This window comes from Plodia interpunctella, chromosome 10 (assembly GCF_027563975.2).
Source record: "Plodia interpunctella isolate USDA-ARS_2022_Savannah chromosome 10, ilPloInte3.2, whole genome shotgun sequence".
Taxonomy (NCBI): Eukaryota; Metazoa; Arthropoda; class Insecta; order Lepidoptera; family Pyralidae; genus Plodia; species Plodia interpunctella.
The window spans coordinates 7,617,386-7,643,921 of NC_071303.1; the positions used below are offsets into that span (position 1 = coordinate 7,617,386).

The 26,536-nt window shown below is 33.7% G+C and overlaps 2 protein-coding genes across 17 annotated transcripts in view; both read right to left on the minus strand.

Moving 5' to 3' along the window:
* LOC128673207 (supervillin-like) overlaps positions 1-16,993 on the minus strand; it is a 166,528-nt gene extending 149,535 nt beyond the window's left edge. For 3 of the 5 annotated variants that reach the window (XM_053750887.1, XM_053750883.1, XM_053750886.2), the window contains exon 1: positions 16,701-16,947. The gene's annotated coding sequence lies outside the window, so the exon portion shown is untranslated. Of the gene's footprint in view, positions 1-7,997; positions 8,157-16,700 lie in introns of those variants that run through there. The other 2 variants (XM_053750884.1, XM_053750885.1) reach the window with 2 other exon arrangements.
* A 1,545-nt stretch (positions 16,994-18,538) lies between these two features.
* LOC128673209 (uncharacterized) overlaps positions 18,539-26,536 on the minus strand; it is an 89,967-nt gene continuing 81,969 nt past the window's right edge. For 3 of the 12 annotated variants that reach the window (XM_053750898.1, XM_053750900.2, XM_053750899.2), the window contains 2 exons: positions 20,155-24,553; positions 18,539-20,028 (listed from right to left, as the gene is read on the minus strand). In XM_053750898.1, the coding sequence (XP_053606873.1) occupies positions 19,865-20,028; positions 20,155-24,553 (4,563 nt within the window). In that variant the 3' untranslated portion in view covers positions 18,539-19,864. Of the gene's footprint in view, positions 20,029-20,154; positions 24,554-25,663; positions 26,471-26,536 lie in introns of those variants that run through there. The other 9 variants (XM_053750891.1, XM_053750893.1, XM_053750895.1 and 6 more) reach the window with 9 other exon arrangements.

The window sequence follows — 26,536 nt, forward strand, 5'->3', positions numbered from 1 at the left end:
GATTTATTCGGCTCATAATCAAAAGCACAAAGTGCACTCTAAAATGAACGTCCATAATTTAAAAACAACAAGAACTTGCTCCCAGGAATTTTATAACAGAGACTTTCCAGTTTCCATGAAACCGTGTATTTTACACTGAAAAATGTACAGTCTTTGTGAACGGGAAACCGCGAAGGTATTTACCAACCTAACATGAAAAAAATGCCTTTTTCAGTTAATAAAATTGGATGAAAAATGTTGCTTCTTATAGTATAACTACAGATGTAAATACTTAATAATTTGCATAGGGTCCACACTAACACGATCCTATTAATTTTCACCAGCCAGAAATTTTAAATAGATATTTTCATTTTATGTACATTTAACCATATTATTTATACGAGGTCGGCATTTAATAAACATAATTTATATGAAGCAATTCGGTAAAGGTCACATTAAAGTATAGGGTGAACACTTCATATAACGATCCAAAAACATTTAATTGTATGGTGTCGTAGCACAAGTAACATAAAGCTTCAGTTATTTTACGAAATCATCAATGATTCAGCATTTTTTCAACGTTATTAATTCAAATACAGCAGATCGTAATACAAGTAACAGATTTGTTTTGGATTTTTATAAATACAGACATAGTAGGTACCAGGACTTCGCGGCTTTACAGCACTCGGGATCATATATGCGGAAATGAGAGATAGAGAGAAATATAGCAGGTATGTACGTACAGATCCTAGAGTCGAGAAATTTGATGCGCACATTCCCTCCGGAACGATCCCTCCCGGATGCTTTCCCGATCAATCTACTTTTCATGAGATTATGAAAGAGTATGGTTGTTAACCCATCATCTATAGAAATAGATTGTATACAATCAAATTATGAAATATTAATTTGATTGTGTACAATCTTAGGGGGAGAAAAAAGATTATTTATTATATGATATTTATATATGATATTTATTATATTAATAATATTCTATTTATTGTCATTGATACATGAAGTAGATACACCGTTTACCGTATGCATATACAACACAACTTTCGATCGATGAAACCCACGGAGTACGCATGAAACCCAATTAGTATCTAAGAATAGTGAACACCCGTTACTAGTGACATTTCAACGTAACATATACGACCTCGGCCAGTCTTAGATATTGCATTATGTACGTACAGACAACAATATATAAACATGGAAATTAAAAAAAAATAGGAAGGAATAATAGCTGATAGTAAATAATAGCATTACCCAAGGAGAGTTGACGTCAGGCAGGCAAATCTTAAAGATATTTTTTACACTGACCCCAGGGTTCGCGGCTTCGCAACTCCGAACACAACCGGTATGCCATCCATGCAGAAAGAGAGTACGAGAATGAACATGAAGCTACTGTTCTTGTCGACCTCATAATCGCATGACGTGTCTTAACAATATTTGTTATTGTTATTCTGAATATACGCTTTTTTCTACTTAAATTCACACGTGGACTACATACTGTATCATACTTATCGAATCATACATCTACAATGTGACTAGAAAGTTCGATTTCGGCCTGTAAATTGAAGTGACAATACGAAAGTTGTAAGCTACAGTTTCCCGCCATGTTAGCTGCTAAATTTCAATGGATAATTTGATGTGATGTTGACTGTACATATAATTCGCATTGACATTGTACTTAATACCAGTCTGTAGTCACGCGTAGCTCTTATGTTCAAGAGAAGATAAATAGGTGACGTCCCTCTGTGTCAGCTTGTCAATGTTACTGTAAGGGCGTCGAAAGTTGGAGCTATTTGTTAAGGTCTAGACAAATTACAAAGAGATTTAAATTTTGTAAACTTTGTGATTGATGTTAGTAATTACGAAATTAAATATCTTTTGATTCCAACTCACAGTTTTTATGAAACCCTTTCAATCTTCAAGTATATTAAATATACGAGTAGAAAAAGTCGTGTCATAAGAACGAAGACGAATTCATTTAATGCGCCGCAAGTTTATGTAAATACAGAACAATAAAGTCCTACTACATATTTCGCCAGTCGGCAGCAGTAGCAACCTCTTAACTTCCAAACTTCGTCAAATGACATTGCACCCAAACTAATTATAAACAACCCAGTTAGTTAGTACTTACTCATATATACATTTAATCCACTCATGCAAACATAGCATAGTATATTATAACACAATTCCGCAGTCTAGACGTTCGCATGGTATCACTAACCTCGAAACTTACTCCGTAAAGCCCGCTATACATTGCTTATTTTAATGTGAGCTATCAACTTTGATCCCCAATGTGTGGAGCGGACTTTTAAGTGGTAGAAAGTGCCCGTTTTTGCTGTTTTATTGCAGAATATTATTAATGCATCTAGTTTAGTCGTAGTTTGTGACACACTTAGCTGGGTCATCCCTAGTTTACTAAATGAGATTTATGTCGCAACGACCAATCTCACGCTACAACCAAGAGGAGCTATGATACTAGGTACTACTGTTATAACGATAATGTGGCATAAGTGTGTGATTCACAATACGTGTGTTCTTGAAGGTGATTCAGAAGGTAAAATCGCAACAATGTTGTATACCATTATTAATACTAAAGAGTTAAATAATAAAAGATCATTCAAATATTTCTAAGATCAATTCTCCGAAGTTTATCATAATGTATTGCTCTTTCAAAATGCGTTATCAAATATATATCTCATCTGTACCCATTCCAGGATGATGACGATTGACACAGATACTAAGATAACTCGTGATATGCAATCCTTTTTTTAAACAAGTTTACGCGATAAAGAGACATAAAGATGGTGAATGTGATGGAGAGACATAAAAAGTGAACACTGAATTTTGGCCAAATGAAAGTTGGAACTGTTGGAAGTGATTTGGTAATAGAAAAACGAACTATAAGTAGGTACAACAAATCTTCAAAGAATCTTCGCAGATTTGCCAAGAGTTCGAAAACCTGTTTTAATTTCTAATATTACTGAATATATGTTTGGCATTTTCGCTTAATTTTGTTTGAACATACGATTAATCTAGTTATTTCTTTTCCACATCCACCAACACATATGATGATGATCAGACGAAGAATATCGCCAATAAACCAACGTGAAACTCCGGCAATATAGTTCACTAGATCTACAGTTTTAGCATAGAACATAATTACGTCTCACACTCTAGTTCACACGCCAGTGCATCTATTACGCGGAACCACGCAAGAGTCTGCGTGCGGTCGATGAACGAAGAAAGACTATCGGGAAAATAACATCATTACACGTTTTAATTGACAGCTATGTGGGTAAACGTGTTGGCTTGCGGCTGCTCTCTTGATTGGCAGATGAGTTGATGAGACCATTTTTACATCAAATTCTCATTCGCCACTTTAGATTGTTCAAGAAGTTTTACTCCATTACTCTGGCTATACGTATTCGTGGTTAATCGACAGATTTTGCTTGTTACTGCATCGTTATCATTAAATCTGAAATGTTGCGACGATTGGCCGAAATGAAATAAAACTTGTAATTTACGTCGTCTGCATGTAAAATTATATTTATTTCTTAAGTATACATAGACATATATTTCGAATACACGAATTGTTATGAACGTCAATAAATTGTCCCAAATGTATCGTTAGTCATGTGATGTTGACTCAATGCAATAAATTAGAAAATATTATAGTCACGAATTGATTCAAGACAATCAAACGGCAATAACGTGGTCATTATTTGAGAATTGTTTCTCTATCAATATTTATTAAGGATGGCATGTGCATTTTGGTATAATGAAGCAATATATCTAGCAAAATCATTACTTAACAACGTAATGAACAGGATAGTTACTAAGAAAGCAAAAAAATCACGTAATCAACATGGCGGTGCAGGAATTGTTTAGTTATTTTGACTTGTAAAAGATAATAACTCTTGTAACATATCTAAAACATCGTAATATTAATGAAGAGTCATCAATTAATTTAAGAACTTTGTTGTTGTCGGTGGAGCATTTTCCATCTAATTCCTCAGCCATTGATTTCACCTACGACACGACCTCTAATGAAGAATTAATGAAATGTGCATATAAATGTTAGACGTTGTTATGTTAATAATACAATATTAAATGAAAATATTATTCATTCGTCACCAGATAAAGATTCTCCTCAATGTCATCTATCGATTACTGGTATTGAGTAATGAATTAAAGAAATGCAAACGGTTAATCAAAGAATCGAAAATCTAAATAGGTATATTCGACAAATGAAATTCCACTACATACAGATGACTTGTAAAAAGTCACGTGAAAATAAAGAAGTTGAAGCCATACATAATCATATTTATGTTAGTTCATGAATCACGATACTTGTATGGAAATCTTTCAACTAGTCGATATACGTTACATAAACTTATTCACAGCGTGTATTTAACAAACCAATTAGCTTAGATAGAAGTAATCTATGCGCATGCCAAAAATTCCTACAAACAAGGTGAAATTACACAATTGCCATCGTGGTCGTGAATCGAAAGTGAAACGCCTATTTTGAACATATCATAACGATAATACAATGTCAATATTTGCACGGCTATAAAGAGACACAAACGACCAATATGGACTCTGCCTATCTCGAGTTAACGCTATATAAACTTGCTTTACGTAACGAGATTTCTTTGTCAGTGGAAATATTTTTAGAATATGATACAAGTGACACGGACAACATGTTATTATGATAATGCCATATTTGCCTCTGTCGCGGTAATAGATATTTATGCTTCCATTACTTTACTTCACAATATTTGATTTGATTTATATACAATAGCTACAAGTCACCAGCTTAACCGAAGAAAAATATAGATAGTACACATAAGTAAGGTAGCTTAATAAAACCAGATAATAAAGTAGATGTAGAAACAGTAGAGTTTCTTACAAGTAACACCGTTTTAGAAACAAGACAGGACAGTAATGTTTTTGCTAGTCTCGACGTCGGTTCGCGACAAATAAGTAAGGACGTCATGTCGTATGTACAGAATGTCGCAACGCTGATTATTCAGTAGCTAAACTTGCAAGACTAAGATAAAAATGAAAAATATGCCCTGGATCACCACTAAAAGAAAATATTTGAATAAGGTAAATAATTTTGATCCGTAATACAAACATTTACGATGCGCAATTAATGAATTTTTATACTTATATTCCAAATACATTTTAAACGGAATATCTAGGTCCGTATTGTATTTAAATTTTGATGAATTAGATTTCAGTAGTCTCCACATTTACCTTGCAAGGATAAACATTTCTTCTTCGTTTAGCACAGCAATCATCGATCATCTAGAATGTCTTGACATAGATGAAGGATAGTTGAGTGAAATCATATCACAGGTTCTGAATCTAAAGTATTTTGAAATAGATACTGAAGTCATAATGACTTAAGTGGCATTGTCACTTCTTCGAACGATGCACGCACGTCAAAAATATCCAATGAAATATTCTCATCTCAGACATTCTAGGAATAACTCAATATTACACTATTGCACACGATGGGGCTTGAAATTTTGTGGTCGAAGATGTTTTATGTTTTTACCGTGCCTGTTTCACGTACAAGGAAAAAAAAACAGACCGGATCGCATCGAGTCGAAAGCCAGTTGGAGCCTTGCAGAGCTTAATTTATACAAGAAGATATAGCCAGGTGAACCGGGCTTTTTTGGCACACGACATTGGTCTCAGAGAACCGTTGCCTTTATTAGGAATCGAATCTGCCAAATTAACGGAATACGGTTTATTTCGAACTCAATTTGCACCAGGCAATTTCCCGTATATAGTAAGTAAAAAAAAGTATTTTTTTTAATGACTGGCTTGCCGCATAACGGGTGTGCGAAGGTGATTTGCTTTTTAGAATGGCTGAAATTTATAACGACGTTTGACATGAGTGACCTAAATCTGCACTAGGTATGTTATATCTAATTACATTACATAAATAAATGATTATTTGATAACAAGTGCAGTCAACTAGCACAAAAATATAATTTAGCAACATTAAAAGTTAAACTTAATTATAATTAAATTATGCATTAATCTCATTATAATTAGGTACAATGTCATATGTAAAATTCTAGTCAAATCTTCAAAATCATAGAGATAAGTAATGTTTGAAATTATGAAAGAAATATTTGTGCAACCCATTTTGGGCGGGTATATTGTATAGTTTCAGCCCATAATATCCCGCAGATCGAAAGGGCGATCGAAGGACAGTAGATAACACACATAGACACAAACATTAATATTAATGAGTTGACGTCAATCTAGCATTGGATCGTATTATTATTAACATTGACAGAACTATTTTAAACCATTAAGATCCTGAATCCACACCATAGAAATCAAAAGATAAAAAGCAAAACCCAAATTTCGAACAACGAACAAGAAACTCTATTCTTAATAAAAAAAAAATAAGTACGGAGTATAATACCAATCAAATCGACACTTGAAAAGATTAATCATCCTAAAAAATAGGCATAAGCTCCGGTCACCACTTCCCATTAGGTGAGCCGCGCTCGCTCAGTTGTATAAAAAAATATTTACTATAATATTTTAATATAGTAAATATTTTTATTCAAGGATAGAAGTTGAACGAAGAAGTTTTTGTATTAAAGCAAGTCAATTAAAAACAGCCGACGATGCAAGGCGACACGAACAATGTATTTTAGATGAGTGCCAATTTAAATTAGTTTTTGCATTTAACGTAGGTACCTACTTGTTAATAGGGCATTTATACACACAGTGTTATTTTGAGACTAATTAGCATTAAAATTAAATATGTGCATTGATAACTACTGTTCTCTAATTGTTTTGTCATATTTTCATAATGTTTAAGTACGTAATATGTCTTACTGTCATAAAATAATGGTTCAACGATTCAGTTTCTATTTTGAATTTTGAGTAACATTCCAATGACGTAGGTGGGAGAAATATCGTCAAAAGTAAGTACCATAATAACACTCCTATTTCTTTCAAATAATAACTTAAGCCTTCACATAAACATCGTCTCTTATTATTTAAGCTTGTTAGAATTCTATCAAAATGTTGAAAGAAAGTAGAAAGAGAATTCGCTTCATTAAAGAAAGTTACTTAATTATCAAGTTTTAAAAGGTTGCTCTACAAGATGTTATTTTTCTTTAGCGTATAAGTTAGAGATGCGCCGCAATATAATTTCGATTCTCTTGGACTTTAGTCAGTTCTAGGATTCCAAACGTATTATGCGAAATTACATACGGTACATCGGGGGAAAATATTCCGGGGTAAAAGTTTTTGTATGTAAATAGATCAGGCTCTTTTCTTATTCAATAAAAGAATACGCACCGTATACGCGAATTTATATAAAATGCCTGACATGTAGCTATTGATTTAATTCATACATCAGCCGACAATGAGGTTCAACGACACGGCTATTTAAATACGCGACATCTCGTTTTGGTTTATGTTTATTGTATTGGTAACCTTTAAGGCCAGGCTTTAGATATTAATGGACGTGACGGAGACACGTTTCTTAATAAGTTGTGACGAAACGGTTTATCTTGACACAGTATCAGGTTAGTTATAACTAGACAATCGTAAGTTTGTAAGCAAAAATAAAATCATTTCCGCTTCATATACATAGTACAGTAAGACGTACGTTAATTAAAATATCAGAGAGTCAAGTCATAAACATAACTTAATCAACATAAATCGTTCAAATTTTCATCAGTTTTTCTCATTAAATATTTCATAGTAAGGAGAAAGTAAAATGTGAATTCAGAGATTCCCAATCTTGAACATAACTTAAAAAATTATCTATGTTTTACAACTAAATAAATAAAACTAAAAATAATACATTGTAAAATTTAACTATGAAATTGTGGGATTTCAACTTTCTCTTAATCCGATAAATTGGATCAAATCAATTTTGCATTACATAAACAAGTGGAAGTTTTAATCCAAATTATACTATCTAACATGATATCAAAACATAAAATAACATCGATAATTACCTTGAAGAAAAGATGAAAGATTTTACAAAAACCATAAAACCGCACAGAAACACAGCACTAGTCCACACGAAAGTTTTATCGGAATCTGGTGACAAGTACCAGGGTATCAGAATAGCGCAGGAGGTATCGTAGCGCACCTGTTAGCGCGACGCGAGGAGCGATACTGGCAAGACGACGCGGCCCATTAGACTCGCTCTGACCACGTCATACGGAAGCCGGTTCTGGACATCGGCAGCAAGGAAACCGCGAGATACAATGCATTTACAAATATATAAAATAAACAAAGATCAAACTTCTTGATCGAATGCCAAAAAATAAAAAAATATTTACATTCCACACAGAACACATGTGTTTCTGACTATTAAGATTAAGGTGAAAGTCCGATTGCTCACACTAGGCTCATAAAACATTGAGGCAAAGGGTGATCGATTATCATATCTGGTTTTGTTGTGTAGGCCGTCGAGCGATGATGAATCGAGTAACCTAAAAACTAATTGCTTTCGATTCAATTGTTCTTATTATATTCAATTAAATTACTTCTTTAATGCTGAGGATCTTGAAAACTTGATACGAAGTTATCATTAAAGGCATACACGTATTCTGTATTAATAATATTTTGTATTATTAATATTTCTGTATGTTGTAATTGAAAGACTGCGAAGAAAGATGTTTGACCACTTTACACGACATAACAACTTTTGAAGTAAGTACCTGATTGAAGGAACAATTGAAGCTAAAAGAGGGAAAGAAAAGCTAATAGAAAGCAAGGACGTGTCGTATAGGAAGGTAACATATAGAACAGAAATAGAAAATGCTACTTCGGCTAAAATGAAGTTAACCAATTAATTGATTGAGCTCTCAGGATATCATAGCATGATAGCAACTAGCAAGACTCATGAATAATATTTATTTATTTATTTAAACATATTGATCCCTTAACAACAGACTTTTGTCTTTTAGAGAACAAAACTAAATTTTAATTGGTGAAAGAATGAAACATGAAACAAAGAATTCGAGAACAGTTTGAACGATCGCTGAAGGGCTGAGAGCTTCCGAGAGCCCTTTGAAATTGAAACTCAGTCGAGTTTGTAAACCAAATTAGATATATTTCGTGCGAATCTTCTGACAGATTCTCCTATACTGATCTGGACATTGTGCAAAGTTCCACTCCACGAAATGCCTCATTTATAAGCATTATATCTGTTTTGATAACACAATTGCTTTTCTAGATTTAGTAATATAGAATATAGAAATCAAGAATATAGATTTTTTTTAACATGTAACTTCATCTTGTTTCTATCGTAACTCAAGCCATCTACTTGAACTTTGGTATAATAAACAAATAACTGACAATAATAATCATAGAATGAGGTCATGCCTTCTTACATGATTACCTCGCTCTAACGAAGACCAAGAAAACGTGTCCTCGATCTATCGATTTCTTTGAATTGTTATTGTGTATAGCGACCTCGTTAATGAGAAACAATATTTTCAGACTGACAATAAACTTAAAATAATTCATAGCTGCACATTAAATTTTACTAACCAACAATTCACGAAAAATGCGAATTCGAGATACTGATATCTAATATTTATTTACCTAAAATAGAAAGAAAAATCAATTCGCGAATATTTGCATTAATAAAAAACCTTACATACTAAATCTATTAGACAAAGCAGATCACCCAATTTCATCCTATCAAATTACGTGACGAATAAGTGGGTAAAGATAAGTCCATCGAAAGGGTCTGACTCATACATTGAAGTCACAGGAGACAATGAACGAGCAATATGATACGTTGGAAATTATTCTTGCTCGCACAAATAATAGGAGACAAAGGATAAGATATGACCTCATTGCAAATAGGTATCTTGAAAAATGTTGTTCTTAATCCTGTACATAAGGAACAATTTCATAATTTCCATACCACCATACAGTATTAGTAAGAAATAGAAAACTGATGACAATGGAAAGTTGGTAATACTCCAGATTATATTTATTGAAGTGTTTATTATTATTATACACGATGAAAAGCGTTTTATTTTGTAATAAACGTACGTTTTCACCGCCATTTGTGGCAAACAGATAAATATAAGCGGTTAGCAGCACTGAATGTGCCATTAATGTAATAGAGCACGCGCAGCACTGTGGCGTGTGGTTATGACGTAGAATAGGACCACTGTATATCCTCCCGTGGATGTCGTACGAGGCTAGGCTAGGAACCACAAAACCATGGCAGCTGATAGGCAATAAGTTGAGACCGCGTTTAAGCAACCTTTTCCACGATTAAGCCTCAAACTCGGCCGGTGGGGTCGCACGTACAGGGCCTAGCGGCTGTGTAAGACGGGTAAGCCTAATAATAACACACACAAAAGCCAGCATAAACTTTCACATTCTAAAAATAACGCAGTTCCTAAGTACAACAAACCGAAGGTTTCTCGTACAGTCGCAGTTAAAGCAGGCCCTGTGGTAGAAAGATTTGGGTACAGGGTTAAGTTTATTTGCTCCCAAAGTCCCCATTATACAAGATCCTTGGGCCCTGCCTATAAAAATAAACTTTATTCAAAAAGATAATTGTATCTAACTATGAAAGAAATAAATCATTTATTCGGCGAACACATATCTAAACATTGGATAAACTTTGAACTACTAGCTAAGTCCCGCTGTACATTCGATAGATATTCTATGCAAATCACGCGTGGAACCTCATGAAAATAGATAGTAATGTTTCAGTAGAGGTGGTTCAATGAAGGTTGCATGAACAAAAACTTTATCGCGAAAGATGTTATAGCCTTCAATAGCGGTTTGTTTGTACCTATATGTGTATAATAATCTGGGAATTTGTTATTCTATTTTACTATGGTTCTAATTATGAAGACCAAACATTTTTAGGAATAATTGGAAACACATTATTTATTTGTACTAATAGCAACAGTTTTGAAACCTCCCTAGATATGACGATTTGTTCACTTTTTCTGATCTAGCAGTTCAGTGATCACGATACGAAATTACATAAATATTATTCATGTTACTGGTTTTACATTAATTACAATAAGTATTATTAGTATTAATTTCACGACTTTTGACTAGTCTGTCAAGCTCTTGTATCTGTTTTAGACTAAGGTTTTAGATTGTTTCTATTCTGTTATAATGATTACGATCGTGCTACTTACTAAAACATTTATTCACATCCTTTACTACTTATAAACATCCTTGAAGTCTAGAAATTTCTGCAACTATAACGGAAACGGTTGTAAACACTGTAATTGGATATTCATATGCATGGTCCGATGGTTATCGCGACCAATGTGCGGCAACGTGCGTGTTGTATCAATAAAAAAGCTTTCCATCATGAAAGCAACTGATATGTAAAGATAAAGCCTTGTTTGGTATTGGATATCGTGATATGCTTTTTATTATTTTTCATTGCCCTGCACATATTGTGTTCTCCTAACCTCTTTTGTTACCCGTCCCTACCCAAAGTCTGGCCATTAAATTGTTTTGTTGAAATCTCACCATCTTATTCCTCTGATTCTGTAGCCATTCGTCGAAGATGGCTAATTACTCCCATTGTTCTGGATGTATGTTAATATTGCATGTTTCAATTGAAAAATTAAATTCTTCAGAAGAATCGGAGACATTAACTAAGACCAAATGCAAAAACGGCTCGTTGAGCCATCACTATACATAACAAATGCTTTCATTGTCATAAATATTTAAAATTTGTGGTTAGCTATAGATGAATCATCAACATTATAAATGTCAGCAACGCGCGAAATTCTGACACCCTTCATGTTGCAATATTTAATGTTTATCAACGAAATATAAGTATCGTTTTTAACAATAGTTTCACTTGTCCCGTCTGTTTAAAGTTAAAATATATTCAAGTTAAATTTCAATCGTCATGAGTTACGACAATAAAAGCTTATGTCAAAAATATTTTTCTTTTTAAACTTGAGTATCCTTTTTTTGGAGCGTTGAAATTTACGCCGTCTCGCTCACCCAGTTCACCGCGCCCCAGGAGAATGCTTCATACTCAAAGTAGTAAAATTAAAGAGAACCCAGAACTATTTTGCTTGCCTTTTCGTAATAAAATTTATGGTCGTTTGGCAGTATTGTAAAAACATCTTGTTGCAAGCTTTGTTTTAGTACTTACATGTTATTTTTGTTTTTAAAACTGAAAACGTTTTTTAATTAATCCGCTAGTCAGATCACTGCCAATTTCCTGACAAATAAAAAAAAATCAGGGCAAATGGCCAAGAGAAAAACCCATAAGAAAATCTTATTGTGAAAACAAAACTAGTAATTGTGCCTACTCCACAAATAATAGCAGTCATAAAAGATAAAAATAATCAAGTTCTTAATTACAAACTGATAGTTTCCTCTGGTGAATTGTCGGATTCAGTGGTATAGTGGTTAGCTAAACGACATCCTCGGAACCAGAGGGTCTTTATTCAATCCCAACGGGCCACAGATTTGAGTTTTATACACGTCCTCATCAACTACAAGCAAAACTGGCACAATCACATTTTGCTTATGTAATGTTTTTCTTTGTGCAGTAGGGTCGGCTCTCCATATGTTTATCCCTATGTATAAAATAAATCTTTAAAACTACGCAACAGATTTTGATTTTAATAGACAATGTGATTCCTGGAGAAGGTTTAGGTGTATAATTCATTATGGTTTTACCCGAGCTAAGCCGGGACAAGTCGCTAGTTAAAATAATCCAAAGCGTAATAAGTTTAAGAAAATATTTGATGTGCTTCGTTTGAAGTTCAGCTTTTAAGAGTTCAAACATTTTTCAGTATCGACCTTGAAAATCGCGTAGGACTTACTCAAAGGGCCGTTCATTCAACTAATCGAAGTTCGCATCTTAAAGATACACATTAACACTAAGTGATTTCAAATATTTCACCTAAAATATTGTTAGTAAAACATTAAGATTCTCACATCTTAAATGCCGTTTCATAATTCATTAAAATTCTCATTAACATGGTTAGTTTTTAGTTTTAGTTAAATAAATATAATAATATAACTATATTAGTATTAAGAGAAAAATACTTGTTGTCTTCGATGGAATTGTGTTTTTGTGTAAGACACGAATTCGCAGAAAATTTGTTGAATAATTACAATAGCGTAGAAAAACGATAAAATTGAAACGGACTAATCAAAAAAATAATGACGCTTCTAATTAAATATAGTATTGTAATTTTTGGTTTTTTTGTTTTTTTTCGTAATCATTTCGTAAATTACAAATTTGTGTTTCGTCGTTTGTCGATAGTGTGAAGCCGGCATACCATAAACACGGTTGTATTGGCACGAACATGATTAGATAAGACAGAGCCTTGTCCGTATCTAGAACAAGCTGAGTGGACCACCAGAGACAACATTTCAGTACTGATAAGAGTTGACGTCATATGGAAATGCGCAAATGTTGTGTTTATTTCATATTTATTTGCTTTGTAAAGCAAAACAACATTTTATAACTAATTCGATGTTGATTAACGCCCTTACTAATGTGCCAGCGTGAAAAGTATAAAACTATAATGCATCATGTTCATATTACTATCTATAGGCTAGAGTTATAGACAGAATCTAAATTAAAAATTCCAACATATCGCGAAATTCAAACGAAATTCCCAGTTCACGGGAACCTAAAGCCCTTCAAAAGAATAGTCTGTAGAAGTATAATAACAACCCCAAGGTTAAGGACACTCCAAACTTTAAAGCATTATATTTTTTGCGGGCATGTTTCAAATTTATTTATCACCAGTATCGCCTACTAAAAAACATTAATTATCTTTTCTAAGAACAATCTAGACAGGCCAGATAAAATTCCGTTATGAATGCAGCGTAAAAAATCCCGCACGCATGTTTGTTTCAAACTGGCATAAAAAATCCCAAGTATGACATCTATATGTGTAATTGGAATACGCGTTAAGTTTTCGACAAAGGCAACGATTTTTTATTTGCAAAAACATGAGTTTACGGCATAGTTTCGCGGGGCCATTCTAAATCTATGGTTTTGATTTTAAGACACATTAATTTATCGTAGAAAACCCCAATAAGCATTTATTAAGTTTAACTCGCAAATCACAGCGAATGTACTATAAAAAAAAAATTCCTTCTCATTGGAATTACGTTTATAATTTGGCACTGGAACATCGTTGTACATTGTACAGACCTGGATATTCTCTACAAGGGGCTAGCTCAACTGCAGAGAATTTGTATATTTTTTTAAAACGTTCGCTTTTGATATTTACGTCAGCTATATTTACGGCATCACGATCTAAATCCGACGATGACAGTAAAATCCATTATGCTGTATCATTAACTATATCGTCGGCAATCCATCAAGTTGCCCAATAGCGTGGCCTTTGCAACTAAATCGAGGAGAAATGCCCAAAGCAAGGCCAAGTTCAAAACATTAGCATTTTATCAGATCACTTTTAGTTAAGTAGCTATTAATATAAAAGAGTAAATACTTATTGTTCACAAATTTGTGAATTTATAGAAGCATAGCTAGAACATATTATTGTACGTTTAAAAATTGTATTTTGTGTGATAAAGCGTTAATTTTTTTTATAGCTGTTTTATAAGTTTTTTTTTGCTAACTTGTTGACGTGTCGTACTACTGGGCAAAGGCTAGTTTAAATAATTTTAAAAATATTTTGCTACATATGATTGTTAAAAAGAAATAAAATAGAAAACAACCTGATGAAACCCATTCAAGCCTGAATTAAATTATTATTGAAACTAAATAAAATTATCATATTTTTAAGTCACCATAACTTTTAATTTCAACTAAAAATATATAGTGTATGAACAAAATTTGACATGCCACATTATAATTAAAGAGGTAATATTGAATGGTTTACTATCAAAGAAGTTGTCTTGGTGAAACATTTCATTAAAATCAGTCCTGAAGTGTGAATATTACTTCCAAAGCAGTTATTACTTCTTCTTTATTATCTTTTCAAGTGATAAAAAACTCATGAAATACATGTAGATTGCCCTTGTTACCCACTTGATAAGAACAAAAACAAAATTATTCTATTTATGTGCTTTATGTGGTTATCTATAATATTACAAGCCAAGTCTGACATCTTAATATTCAAAATTATCAACCATAAGTAATTACTTACAATTAGAACTGACCCTACACAACAGATTGGCCTAAAAGACGAACTTCTCTGCCTCTGCTCTGCCTCCAATTGTTGAAAATAAATTATTGGTAATTTTTTCGAATTGAACAATATTATAGTATTTGGAAACTTTCATTGCTAATTCTAGATATGTATTATAAGAACTATATGAGATATATATCCATGTTTTATGTTTTAGGATAGCCCTCAAACAACATGTTAGTTAAGGGACCATTCTGATGGATGATGTTTCGAGCTAAAAATAAATCAGAGTGTCACTTCCTGTGCCCAGACAGGAGAGGTTAAGATGATTCTTCCGACAACCCTACATTCAATCACCTCAATTGCCCTTACAAATCATACTCACTCAACATGAGAGGTCAACAATTTATAAGATTATTTGTTTGTTATGGAAAGTTTTAATATATTGTTATTTTGATATGGAGTAATGATCTATTTGCTTGCATACATTTTTTAATTGAATTCAATTGTCACTGTGTATGTATGTATGAGGATTAGTATACAAAATTATATTTGTATGACAAAATAGCAAACGGTTTTTATTTTACACTAACATCTACCAGTAGATTTGCTTGCATTAATTTCTAGAAGGAAAAAGGAAAGGTAGCCTAAATCTATCCTCATACTGCAAACTATATCAAAGCAAATTTCAAAAATAGTGAATGCATAAAGAGTTAAGTAATATTAGTTGGAATTCCTTACATAGGTACCTACATAAATATAATTAGCAGGTAGATCTATAGTTTTTACCCAATAGTAGGCTTATGGGGGCTGAAAATGGTGATGACGACTCTTTATATTGGAAGAATGGTTTTTCACTAGTATTTCTCATTATCAATATCCTACTACAATTATTAATGTGAAAGTTCGCTTTTACACAAAATCAATTAATCAAAATCTAAACTGATTGTTATGAAATTTGGTACACAGGTTGAATATATCCTGAAAATGTTTATCCCAAATTTCTCATGGGAGCAAAGACCCCAGGCGCAGCTAGTATAGTATAAAACAAAGTTGCTTCCTGTTGTTTGTCTTTCACTATTTATGCTTAGAATGTTAAAATCATGCAATGTATTTTATTTAAGATTTTTTAATAGATAAGACTGATTGTTAGGAGTATAATTTATCATGGTTTTACCCAAACAAAGCTGGGATGGGTCTATAATTATAATTTTCTAAACACCCAACAAGAAGCCAGCAAGTAATGTTATTTTTTGTAATATTGATATAATCTGACTGATCACCAGGTACTTATGTATATTTACATTTCTATTGCTACAGTTTATTGATTACACTTCTCGTATGTAACCAATAAACATGGATATATTTTAAGTATCTATAATAATATATAAGCAGGTAGGTAGTTTATTACAGTTAATCTCATCTCATGTTGTAATAAATCGATGGTAGACAATAATAATAATATTATTATTGTATATAAAGCCAGTAGGTGTAACGTAATCATAGGTACGTCGCAAATAGAAATACCTATGTAAGCATGAATTATTTGTAATAAATGTAATTTTAAACCGTTACCTTTTAAAAACCGCGATCGGTCCGCGTAGTCAGGAACAAACTGAGTGACCAAAGTAGGTTGTTGATCACAAATTAACATGCATTTATCACAAGGCGGTAAAGCCGCTTTACAACAACGATCAATATACAAAATACCCAAAAAGATCTTATAACTATTTGTGAAAAATATTCAAATCAAACTACAAACAAATTATTTAGCAAATAAACTCACACAACCAACACAGAAAAGTCCTCGCCTCGCGAAATAATGACACTTGCTTGATAGTTTTGATTTGATTTGACATACGTTTATTTGAAATGGCATTGACAGTAAGAGTGAGTGACAGTTATATTTTTATACCCCAGGCAGCATAGTGCGGTCGGTTGCTAGTTGCCGCTCTCAGCCATACAGAGACTGGCACCATGGAATTATAAGTACGCCGTGGCACACAGATTTCGCCAGGATTTAATCATTGTTCATTATTCATCCGCAAACATCATATATCAACAAAAAGAAAAAATATACCCGTGAGAGTGGGCATTGACAGAAGGGAAAGGGAAGGTACATTATAATAGTTTTCTCTGTCTATGCTGCTATTGCTATAATTGCTTGTCATGCATGCATGAGGCACTCAACATGAGTGCTCAGAACAATAACTAAACCATTCGTGCCTTCTATAGTCAAACATGGCTGCTTGATAGCAGTTACGTTGGTATACTAAATTCCATGGTATTGCTAGATTTAGAAAGGAGCCTCGCGGTACGGGTCATGATAAATTTTAAATTTAGGCTACGTTACCGAGTTTGCAAAAAAATATATTTGGGCAGACAACATGCTTGTTGGGTTGGGATGTGCTATATACAAACTCATTTCACTTTTACGTTTAATATTATTTTTACAGGCCAGATTCATAACACATGTAATAAAATAATTGTAAATTATATGCTATCATTAATAAGTTAGTGATTACGTATAACTTCTAATTATGATTTACAAAAGTGCCATCTAGTATACAAACAGGACACTGATATGACAGATAGAATTCAAAGTTAGTTACAAAAAGTAGCAATAGATGGCAGTTAAAAGTAATATACTAAAGACTTACTAGATGGAGTGAATTTAGCTAGAAAAAACAGACAAACGATAGAACGGATTGGCATGGGCATATTGGGCATGGGTCCTTTTTCTTTTCTGCGTTGTTTGTTGATGGATATCAAAACGACGAAACGCGCCTAAGCTGTGAGGCTCTAAGGGGTCTCTATCTATAAACATAAAGATGTAAGCCATAGCAAACTGTATTATAGCATAATGATTTTTAAGCATAACGTTCTTACGCATAATGGTTTACGCATAACAATTTGAACCATAACTAATCTAACCCAACCTAAAAGTCAAATATGCCACATTTACCCGTATGCCAAAAATCAATTATGCCTTGATTTATTATGCCACAATATTGTATGACAAAATCATTGTGCCAAAGAACAATAGGACAAATAGTTTATAAAGTGGCCCGACTCTAAGGCTCATACCACATTGTTCAGTCGTGCTGAGTTGCAACGACTCAGGACGTTGTAGCTGCGTCGTGCTCCGTTGTCTAGATTATATATCTATTCTAATTCTTTGGTTGCCTATTGGTTTTAATACGTCAAAAGTTAATGCAACTTTTACATACTTAGAAAACAAAAAAAGTAAAGTAAGTAGAGCGGATTTCAATGAAATTAGGTACGTACATAATATTATTAGTATGTTGCTATATGTATGTCTTAAAAAGGATTTGTCCGTCGATAATCACTTGTGGTTGATCATATTTTTCACAAAAGTGGTGTAAAGGAGTATATTAAAATAAAGTCACACATTAAACTGAAACATTTTATTTAAATTATAACTTTTCCTCATATAAATAATGCTCTCTTTATGTAACTGGAAGCCTCTACATAAACATAATGAAGTAAGTATGTCATACAAATACAATAAAATACATAATATAGATTACCTATATAATAAATGAATCACTTAAACTCATTGAAGTTCTTAGATTACGCCGGTGGAAGAGTGGCAATCAGTTATCACCTAGAAGAAAATCAAATTGAAATTGTAATAAAACATTTTATATATAAATAAATATGGGATTCAAAAATGTTAAAACGTCTAAGGTTTCCAATTTTATGAATCGCAAAGGGAATAAGTAATTAATACTCAGTTATTATTTTAAAAAATACATCTTTTGTGAAGGAAAATAATATTCGAATTTGTAAATTGTTATATTTTATTTCTTAAAATTTCTGACAAAATGTTTCTAAACGTCGAGTTAAATGCGAGTTAAATGTTATAATAAGAATGACATTTTATGCATAGGTATAGATAATTTGATATTCTAATACATCTAAACAAGAAATTTTCCTCCATAAACGGTCTTAATATAAGAATAGTTATAGATTTTTATGTAGGTACTCTTTACTCTAAATATAATCAGGATTTTAACTAAACTAAATTAATTAGGTAGGTAATACACACTACAAATATAATAAAATCTACAAAAACAGGTTATAAAGTAAACAACACAACATGCAAAATCAATACAATACATGCAAATAAGAAACACGAACTAAATTTAACATAATTTTGATCGTGAATTTTGGCACACGTTACATGAAAATAAAATATAAATCACAGGTAACATTTACAAAGTAAAATAAAAAACAAGCTTAAAAATAATGATTTCTATTCTTACTTAAGTAAAAATATAAGTACTAGAATTAAAATTCATTGAAAATAAATACAATTTTAAAAATAAAATCTTTGTAAGTCGGTGAATGTTACTGGTTATGAATTAGAGCCAAGCCCCACTGCTACGTTGCGTCATTTTGATACTAACGTGCGTTGACGTACGTAAGTACTATACTTATTAATTCCATGTTATAGGGAGGTTATACACGTAAACAATTTCTGCGTTGTCGACGTCGACGGATGTCAAAACAACGGAGCTCGACTAAGCAATGGGGCGTGCCTCTTAGTGGCTCGTTTTAGGAATGACAGTTAATTAATTTTGCGGTTCTTCAAATAAGAAACTTTTTCATATGTTTTACTTAGGTATTAAACCTATTCGTTGATTTGATATATTATGTAACTAAAAAAATTAGGTTGAACGAACGAGCCTATTTCTACGGGTTAAAAGTTAAAATTAAATAATAAGCATAGCGATAATGGTGATGACGGCCAGTAGCAAGCCGAGCAGCGTCAGCCAGTCCAGATCCTGGAGGTGTTGGGAGAACATCAAGGTGTAGGAACAAGCTAACATCAACGTGCCAGAGTCACGCCAACTGCGCTTCGACTGCGTGCTATCGCCTGTCAGGAAAAAACAACGCAAATAAAAAAAGTTAGTCGGCTAAAAACACAAAGTGAAACTGCCAAGCGGGATGCGACATGACTAAAATGAAAACCAAACACCGTGCATGATTATGGGCCACGTACCTCTATTATCTTTTTGTGAACTATTTTGCCTTTTAGCTCTCCACGGCACTATGTTAGTAGGCAGTGAGTTGCTTTGACTAGGAGTATCGTTTGTTTGGTCGACCGAGAGCCTTCGTAAGTGCTGATTCACACTCTGAACGAGTTTCGGAGAACTGAGATCTGCACGTGTTACGTTTTCAGACTCTGAATTATTAATCTCTTTCACAGCTTTTACCTGTGGTCTTGAGCTACCATCTAATTTGAATATCGTCGCCAATTCCTCAGACGAGTTGTATTCGGTGGAGTCAGCAGCATCTTTCCTTATTTCTAGATCATCTTCGTATATAGACAAATTTACAGAAGCTCTGTGCGGCTTTTCTTGTGGAGTAACAGGTTGTGTAACTTGATTTAACTTTTCACCGGCTTCCGTGATGCTTGTTATTTTATTTTTATATGTTACATCATTTTCAGCTTTCGCAACTTTAGGAACGAACAGTTTTTCATTAACCTGTGATATACCAGCTATTAAGTCGGTAATTCCGTCTTTCAATTCTTTGAAGGCATTTATTTCGCTGATTTCTTTTATTTTATCGTCCATATTTAAGAATGGATTCAATGAATTTATTTGAGGTTGTGGTGGTGACTGATTACTGGATTCTGCTTTGGTTGGAACTTCATCAATGACTTCAATTTTAACAGAGTCATTCTGTATTCTCAAGGGTACAACATCAGGAACCAATCTTTTTTCAGCATTAGCTATGGTAGCTTTTTCGGCTTTCAATCGTTCTTCAGCTTTGTTTATGTAATTAGAGAGCTTTCTACTCTCATCTTCAAAATTTAGTTCTTTTTCATAGCTATGTTTTAATTGATTTTCTACTTTATGTAGTTGATTTGATATTGCAAGCAAACTGTCTTCAGTTTTTTTACCTTTGGATTCTTGTTCATTTTTAAAAGGTTTATTGTCATCGTGTCTATTACTTATGATTTCCGAATGCACTTGTACATGTTTTATTTCAGGTATAGTTTCTTCACAGGACGTATTTGTTAAACCATTTAAAAAAGTTAATCTACTATCAGATATTTTGGACTGTACGTCTGATTTCTTCTCAGTGTTGTTCCTGTTCTTATCTAATTCGGCTAAAGCTACGCCTAATTTATTACTAGTATCCATAGCTTCTTGGGCTAACATACTTAGCACATGCTGAAATTCATCTTTTGATGAACGTTTTGATGACTGTGGTGATCTGTTTGATGGTGATGAACTTTTGGACTTATCACAAGATGGAGGCTTAGCAAGATATTTATCATCATTATGAACAAATGAATCGTCTTTTGCAAAATGGGTAGTGGGAGTGTGGATGTTATTGACAAAAAGACTAATAGTGTTGTGTCTATGTTTTACCTTATTACGTGGGTAGTGGTCCGGTTCATTATCGTTATTGTCAAAGGTCTCACGCAGACGTCTCATTACATCAGAATTGCTATGTGTCTTTTGTATTGAAGCCATTTTACTCATATTTACAGCATCGTCAATCTCTTTTTGTATCATAGTGAATATATTAGCAGACAGAGACCGAACTGCTCTTTTCTTTTTTAAATTGGCTACTGATTCTTTTGTGAATGGAAATTCTGCATAGTTATGATTGTTATTAATGTGGCCATTATATTCATCTCCATTAAATAAGGATGAATGTCTATTATCTTTCCTTAGACTTCTGTACGCTAAATCATCGGATACAATATCAGGAGATCTTCTTGGTATAAATCTAGATCTAATCTTATTTTCTGGTGTAGCATGTAAATAGTCGCTTTGTGGAGCTGGTGTCACTGGCCCTATCGGAATACCAAACGGTGGTTGTGGCTCAACTGTTTTCAATCTACTATTAGTCTGTTTAATATTTCTGTACACGACATCATCATGTACAATATCTGGTTCGTTTCGATCTGAATTTCTATCATCATCTGACGCATACGGTACGTAAACAGGAGAAGCCAACATGTAACTTATTTGAGCCTGAGTATCTTTATGGCTTGGCTTTTCTTTTGTTAACGAATTCAACCTACGGAATGCCATATCATCCTGTAATTTGTCAGGTAATGTAGATCGTCTTGGCACTCGCCTCAAAGGGGTCGTTGGTTGACTTCGTAGTTGCACATCCTCATCATTGCCGTTCCAATCATTAAAATGATCATTAAACTTTGGCGTCATTAGCTCTCGGCGTTCGGCTCTATCTAACAAATCTTCGTCACCTAAACCTAAACTATTATAAATTGCCTCTAGCTCATTGAGAGCGTCATCAAGGTTTGTAGATTTTCTGCGTTCAGAATTTTTCTCATCATCCGATAGTGGTTGATAGGAATTTGGTACAAATGTGTCAGATTTGTGACGTACATGAGTTTTAGACGAAGGAGATATAACAGATTTAGGTGGGTCCACCGTAATGGATCGCTTGTACTCTGTTGTAGCTTTCCATATTCTAGCACCATCTGTAGTATCAACAGAGGGTTGTTTGTATTCAATTTTGTTTTTGTTTTGATAGTCACTATTTTCCGTTTTATTAATATTTCTTCTATTTTGATCTGTCATCAATGGTTTATTTATTTGTGTATTGCTAGCATATTCACTTTTACTTCGAGAATTGGCGAAAATCCCTTGCTGTCTTTTTTGTCTCTCAGCGTCATCAATTTTTCTCCAAAATTCTGAAGCATTCCGAGGTCTGCGATATATATTTTCTGTTAGTGATGCCTGTGAATCACTTAAGTATTGATTTTCATGGCCATTTTGACTAGTTTTTATGCTTATTGGCCGCCGTGATCTTGGGCTGCCATCAGCGTAATATAAATAATCCTGTCTTAATTGAACAGGTTCGGGTTTTACAAGTGATGGTTGCTCAACTTTCTTCCTCCACGGCGGTGTATTTGCATAAATGCCATAATGATTAGGCTCTGCCGAAACTGAAGCAGGTCTTCGAGGTTGATCATTCCTATAGTAAAAGTTTTGCAGGTATTCGTTGTTTTGCATTGCAATATGATCTTCGGAGTTCGAAATAGGTCGTCGTAACCCATTGAAACCTTGACCGATCGTTCTTTCTTGGCTTCGTCGCATAATTCTCTCAAAGTCGTTGTTGGGTACACCGTGAAGTAAATTTTGTTTACTACCCATAGTATCAGTTACTATGGCATTTGGCTCATAGTACATTGACACAGGAGTGGCGACCTTTCTTTGCATGTCACGAGGAGGTGGTACTGGTGGGGCTCTCTCTTCTTTCCTTATATTAGTAACGTTTCCCAAAGGAAACTTAACACACATTATGTTTTCAGGTCTTTCGTAGTGGTTATTTACGTTGCCCTCTCTGTTGTTATTAACGTAAAGCGGTTCCCTAATTATGTTACTGTTTGGGCATTTTATGGAATAGTTAATATGTTCGCTGTTAACTTTTGCATTAAAATTAATCGATGAAGGATAACTTTGAGTGGATGGAAATGATGATATTGATTCAGATTTAAGCGGGCGCCGACTTAAATCGTTAGAATACGTCTGCTCTTGTTTTATTTTATTGTTTTGTTCGCGTTTGCAAGTTCCGTATCCACTACTCTGACTCGTCGGTGTTCGTGTTAACATTTCAACTTCTGCTTTTGTGTAGCCTTGTTGAATTAATTCAGCTTCTTTGTTCAACTGATTTTCTTCATCGCGAGATAACCGTTTTATATATCTTTCGTTTCTAGCGCTTCTACTTCTTTTATTTAAAGAACTATCTCGCGATCGCATTAACGAATCGTCACTTCGAAATCGGACCATGGACGAAGAATTTGACGATTTCAGTGATTCCTCATCACTACTTGATTCTCCTCTCATGCTGTTTCTTAGAGCTTCTACTCGAGCTTTCAGCCTTCCTTTTCTAGTTTTTCTTGTAGGAGTATCTAAAACTGTTTTCATAGAACGACTGGAATTTTCATCTCTTAAACTTAGAGACTCTTTTGAAGCTCCGTATAGTTGAGTCTTGGCTCGATAGTTGATGAATCCAGCCGAGGGATCTGATAGTACACCATCATCAGCTGTATCCTTTAAATGAGGATGAGCCAAGCTCTGAGCGCGTCTAGTGTCTCGGACGACAATATGATCAAAATTATTTACAGCAGGTGTACGTTTCTTCTTCTTTGCCTTCTTTTTGGATGGAGATCTTGTGCTGACACCTTCATCGCTTTCCGATGACGACGGACTTTCTTCCTCCTTCTTCTTTCTTCGGAACAGTTTTCCAAGTGACCATTTCTTGTCTTTCTTGTTTCGTTCGAGCTCAACATCTGGCTGGGCTTGCCGGTCAGCTCGACGTTGAACTGTGGCGTATTCATCGTTGAAGGGACGGTATTGAGAAGATGAGCCAGAGACATCCCGATGAGGAACCGGTGGTGAGTTGACAGCCTGAAATGAGATAAAATAAAAGGTTAATACGAAACTATAATTACTGATACATAAAATAATATGCTACCTATTGGTTCATGTATTATGGAGTTTCCACATTTTTGTGTTTGTAATAACTTTATGGTACGAAAAATAAATTCAAATTAATACTATATGTACAACGGCTGACTTATCCCAGTCAACCGGCGATACGTTGAGAGGACATAAGAAGTATGAACGTACAAAACTATGTAAACAAATACATATATCTAACCTAAGTATATAATAAAAACATATTACCAAGTGACAGTATAATAAAAAACTAACGAACGAAGTCAGATATTCTTTGGGGAAAAGTCAAAAGTTATCGATAGTAAATACGTTTTCTAATACATTAACACATTTGCTTTGTTCTATGGGTTTTTCAAATTTACTGAAAGTTCAGGTGAATGAAAGACGCAGGAAATTCCCAAAATGTTAAAAATAGTGTGAGCTGGTAAATGATCGTATCCGTCTGACGGTCTACCTGACATTTCTCCAAGGGCGTTCAGTTGGCTTGATGTCAAATTTTAAAAACGTTATGAGTTGTGGTCGTCCATATTTGTTTGGGCTGGAGGAAGCGGGGTACGTTGAGATTTAATTAGTCCGTTTACTATCGCAAGATATGGAAGGTGACAGGTCAATGTTTTATCAATTATATAATGTTTTGGTGAATAATATTTTTGCATCGAGTGATGTGTTATATGAAATAACTGTCATCGATAGATTAGCTTTGTTACAAAAGTGACTATGATCATTTTTTAATTTATTAAAGATTAAGTGTTTAAAGGATTTGAACTCAGATACATTAAACGAATCGTTGTTATTCGGTAAGTACGAGTACAATCTAGATAAAACTTGTATTTTTTTATTTACAAGAGCACGCAAACTGTTCCAGTCTCATTACAGTATTCTACCGTATGTTTCTTTACAAAAGTCTTCCTAACTTTATTGTAAGTACCAAGTTGACCTACAATGTGACTTGTGTGAATTATTTTTCATCCAGAAATTTTGAATCGTGAAACAAGTTAATAATCCCAACGCAGGAGGTTCCATTATGATTTTCAAATCTTCTATTACAAAAGTACTTACAGGTAGAAAAGATCTGAAGTAACTATTGTTGTCTCCGACATCCAAAACGGCAATCATGATTTATAACACATACACTTATATAAAGCTCATTTATATACAATACACAAACTCCCACTTCACGGTTTTGGCACAACATACACAAATATTTTTACGTAATTTACGTTCTGTCAGTTAACAACATTAGGAATGTCAGTATGTGTATTTATAACTTTATTATTTACAGTCTAATCGACCTCACTATTTTTATTTTGGATTGAGTAAAAATTCCGACGTATTCAGGAGAAGACAGTGGGTCTACTTCGATCTAGAAATAGGGGATTTTTCCTATGATTTGACTCAGGTACCTTAAAATTAAAGAATTATTTTTTAAATCTTATATACACGCCTATATGTATGTCGAAAGATACTGGAATCTTCCCAGACAAAGATCATTTTATGTCCATATTTACGTAATTACTTCATTAAAAGGTTTTAATCAAGCAAAGTAGTTTTCAGTGAACACTCTGATAAATATAATTGACCTTAGTGATACTCAGCTAATCGTTCTAAAAGTAAAATTTATTTTGATAACGCAATCAAGACAAGAACAATACCACCATGAAATGTCAGCAAAAATTAAATTTTATTAATCCCTCAGTTGAACTAAATTACGTTATTATTCGCAGACTATTGAAAATCACAAAACAAACTAAACACCACTAATTAAACTTTAAGCGCGAAATGTATATGCGGCGTGACAAGTGTATGCGCGGGCGCAGGACAGTATCGCACGCGTCCACGCCGACCGACCAATCGGGTTAATTTGGCCGCGCGCGCGACTCTATCCTATATTTCCACTATAACGCGCCCATTGCTCCACAAATCTAGTTATTT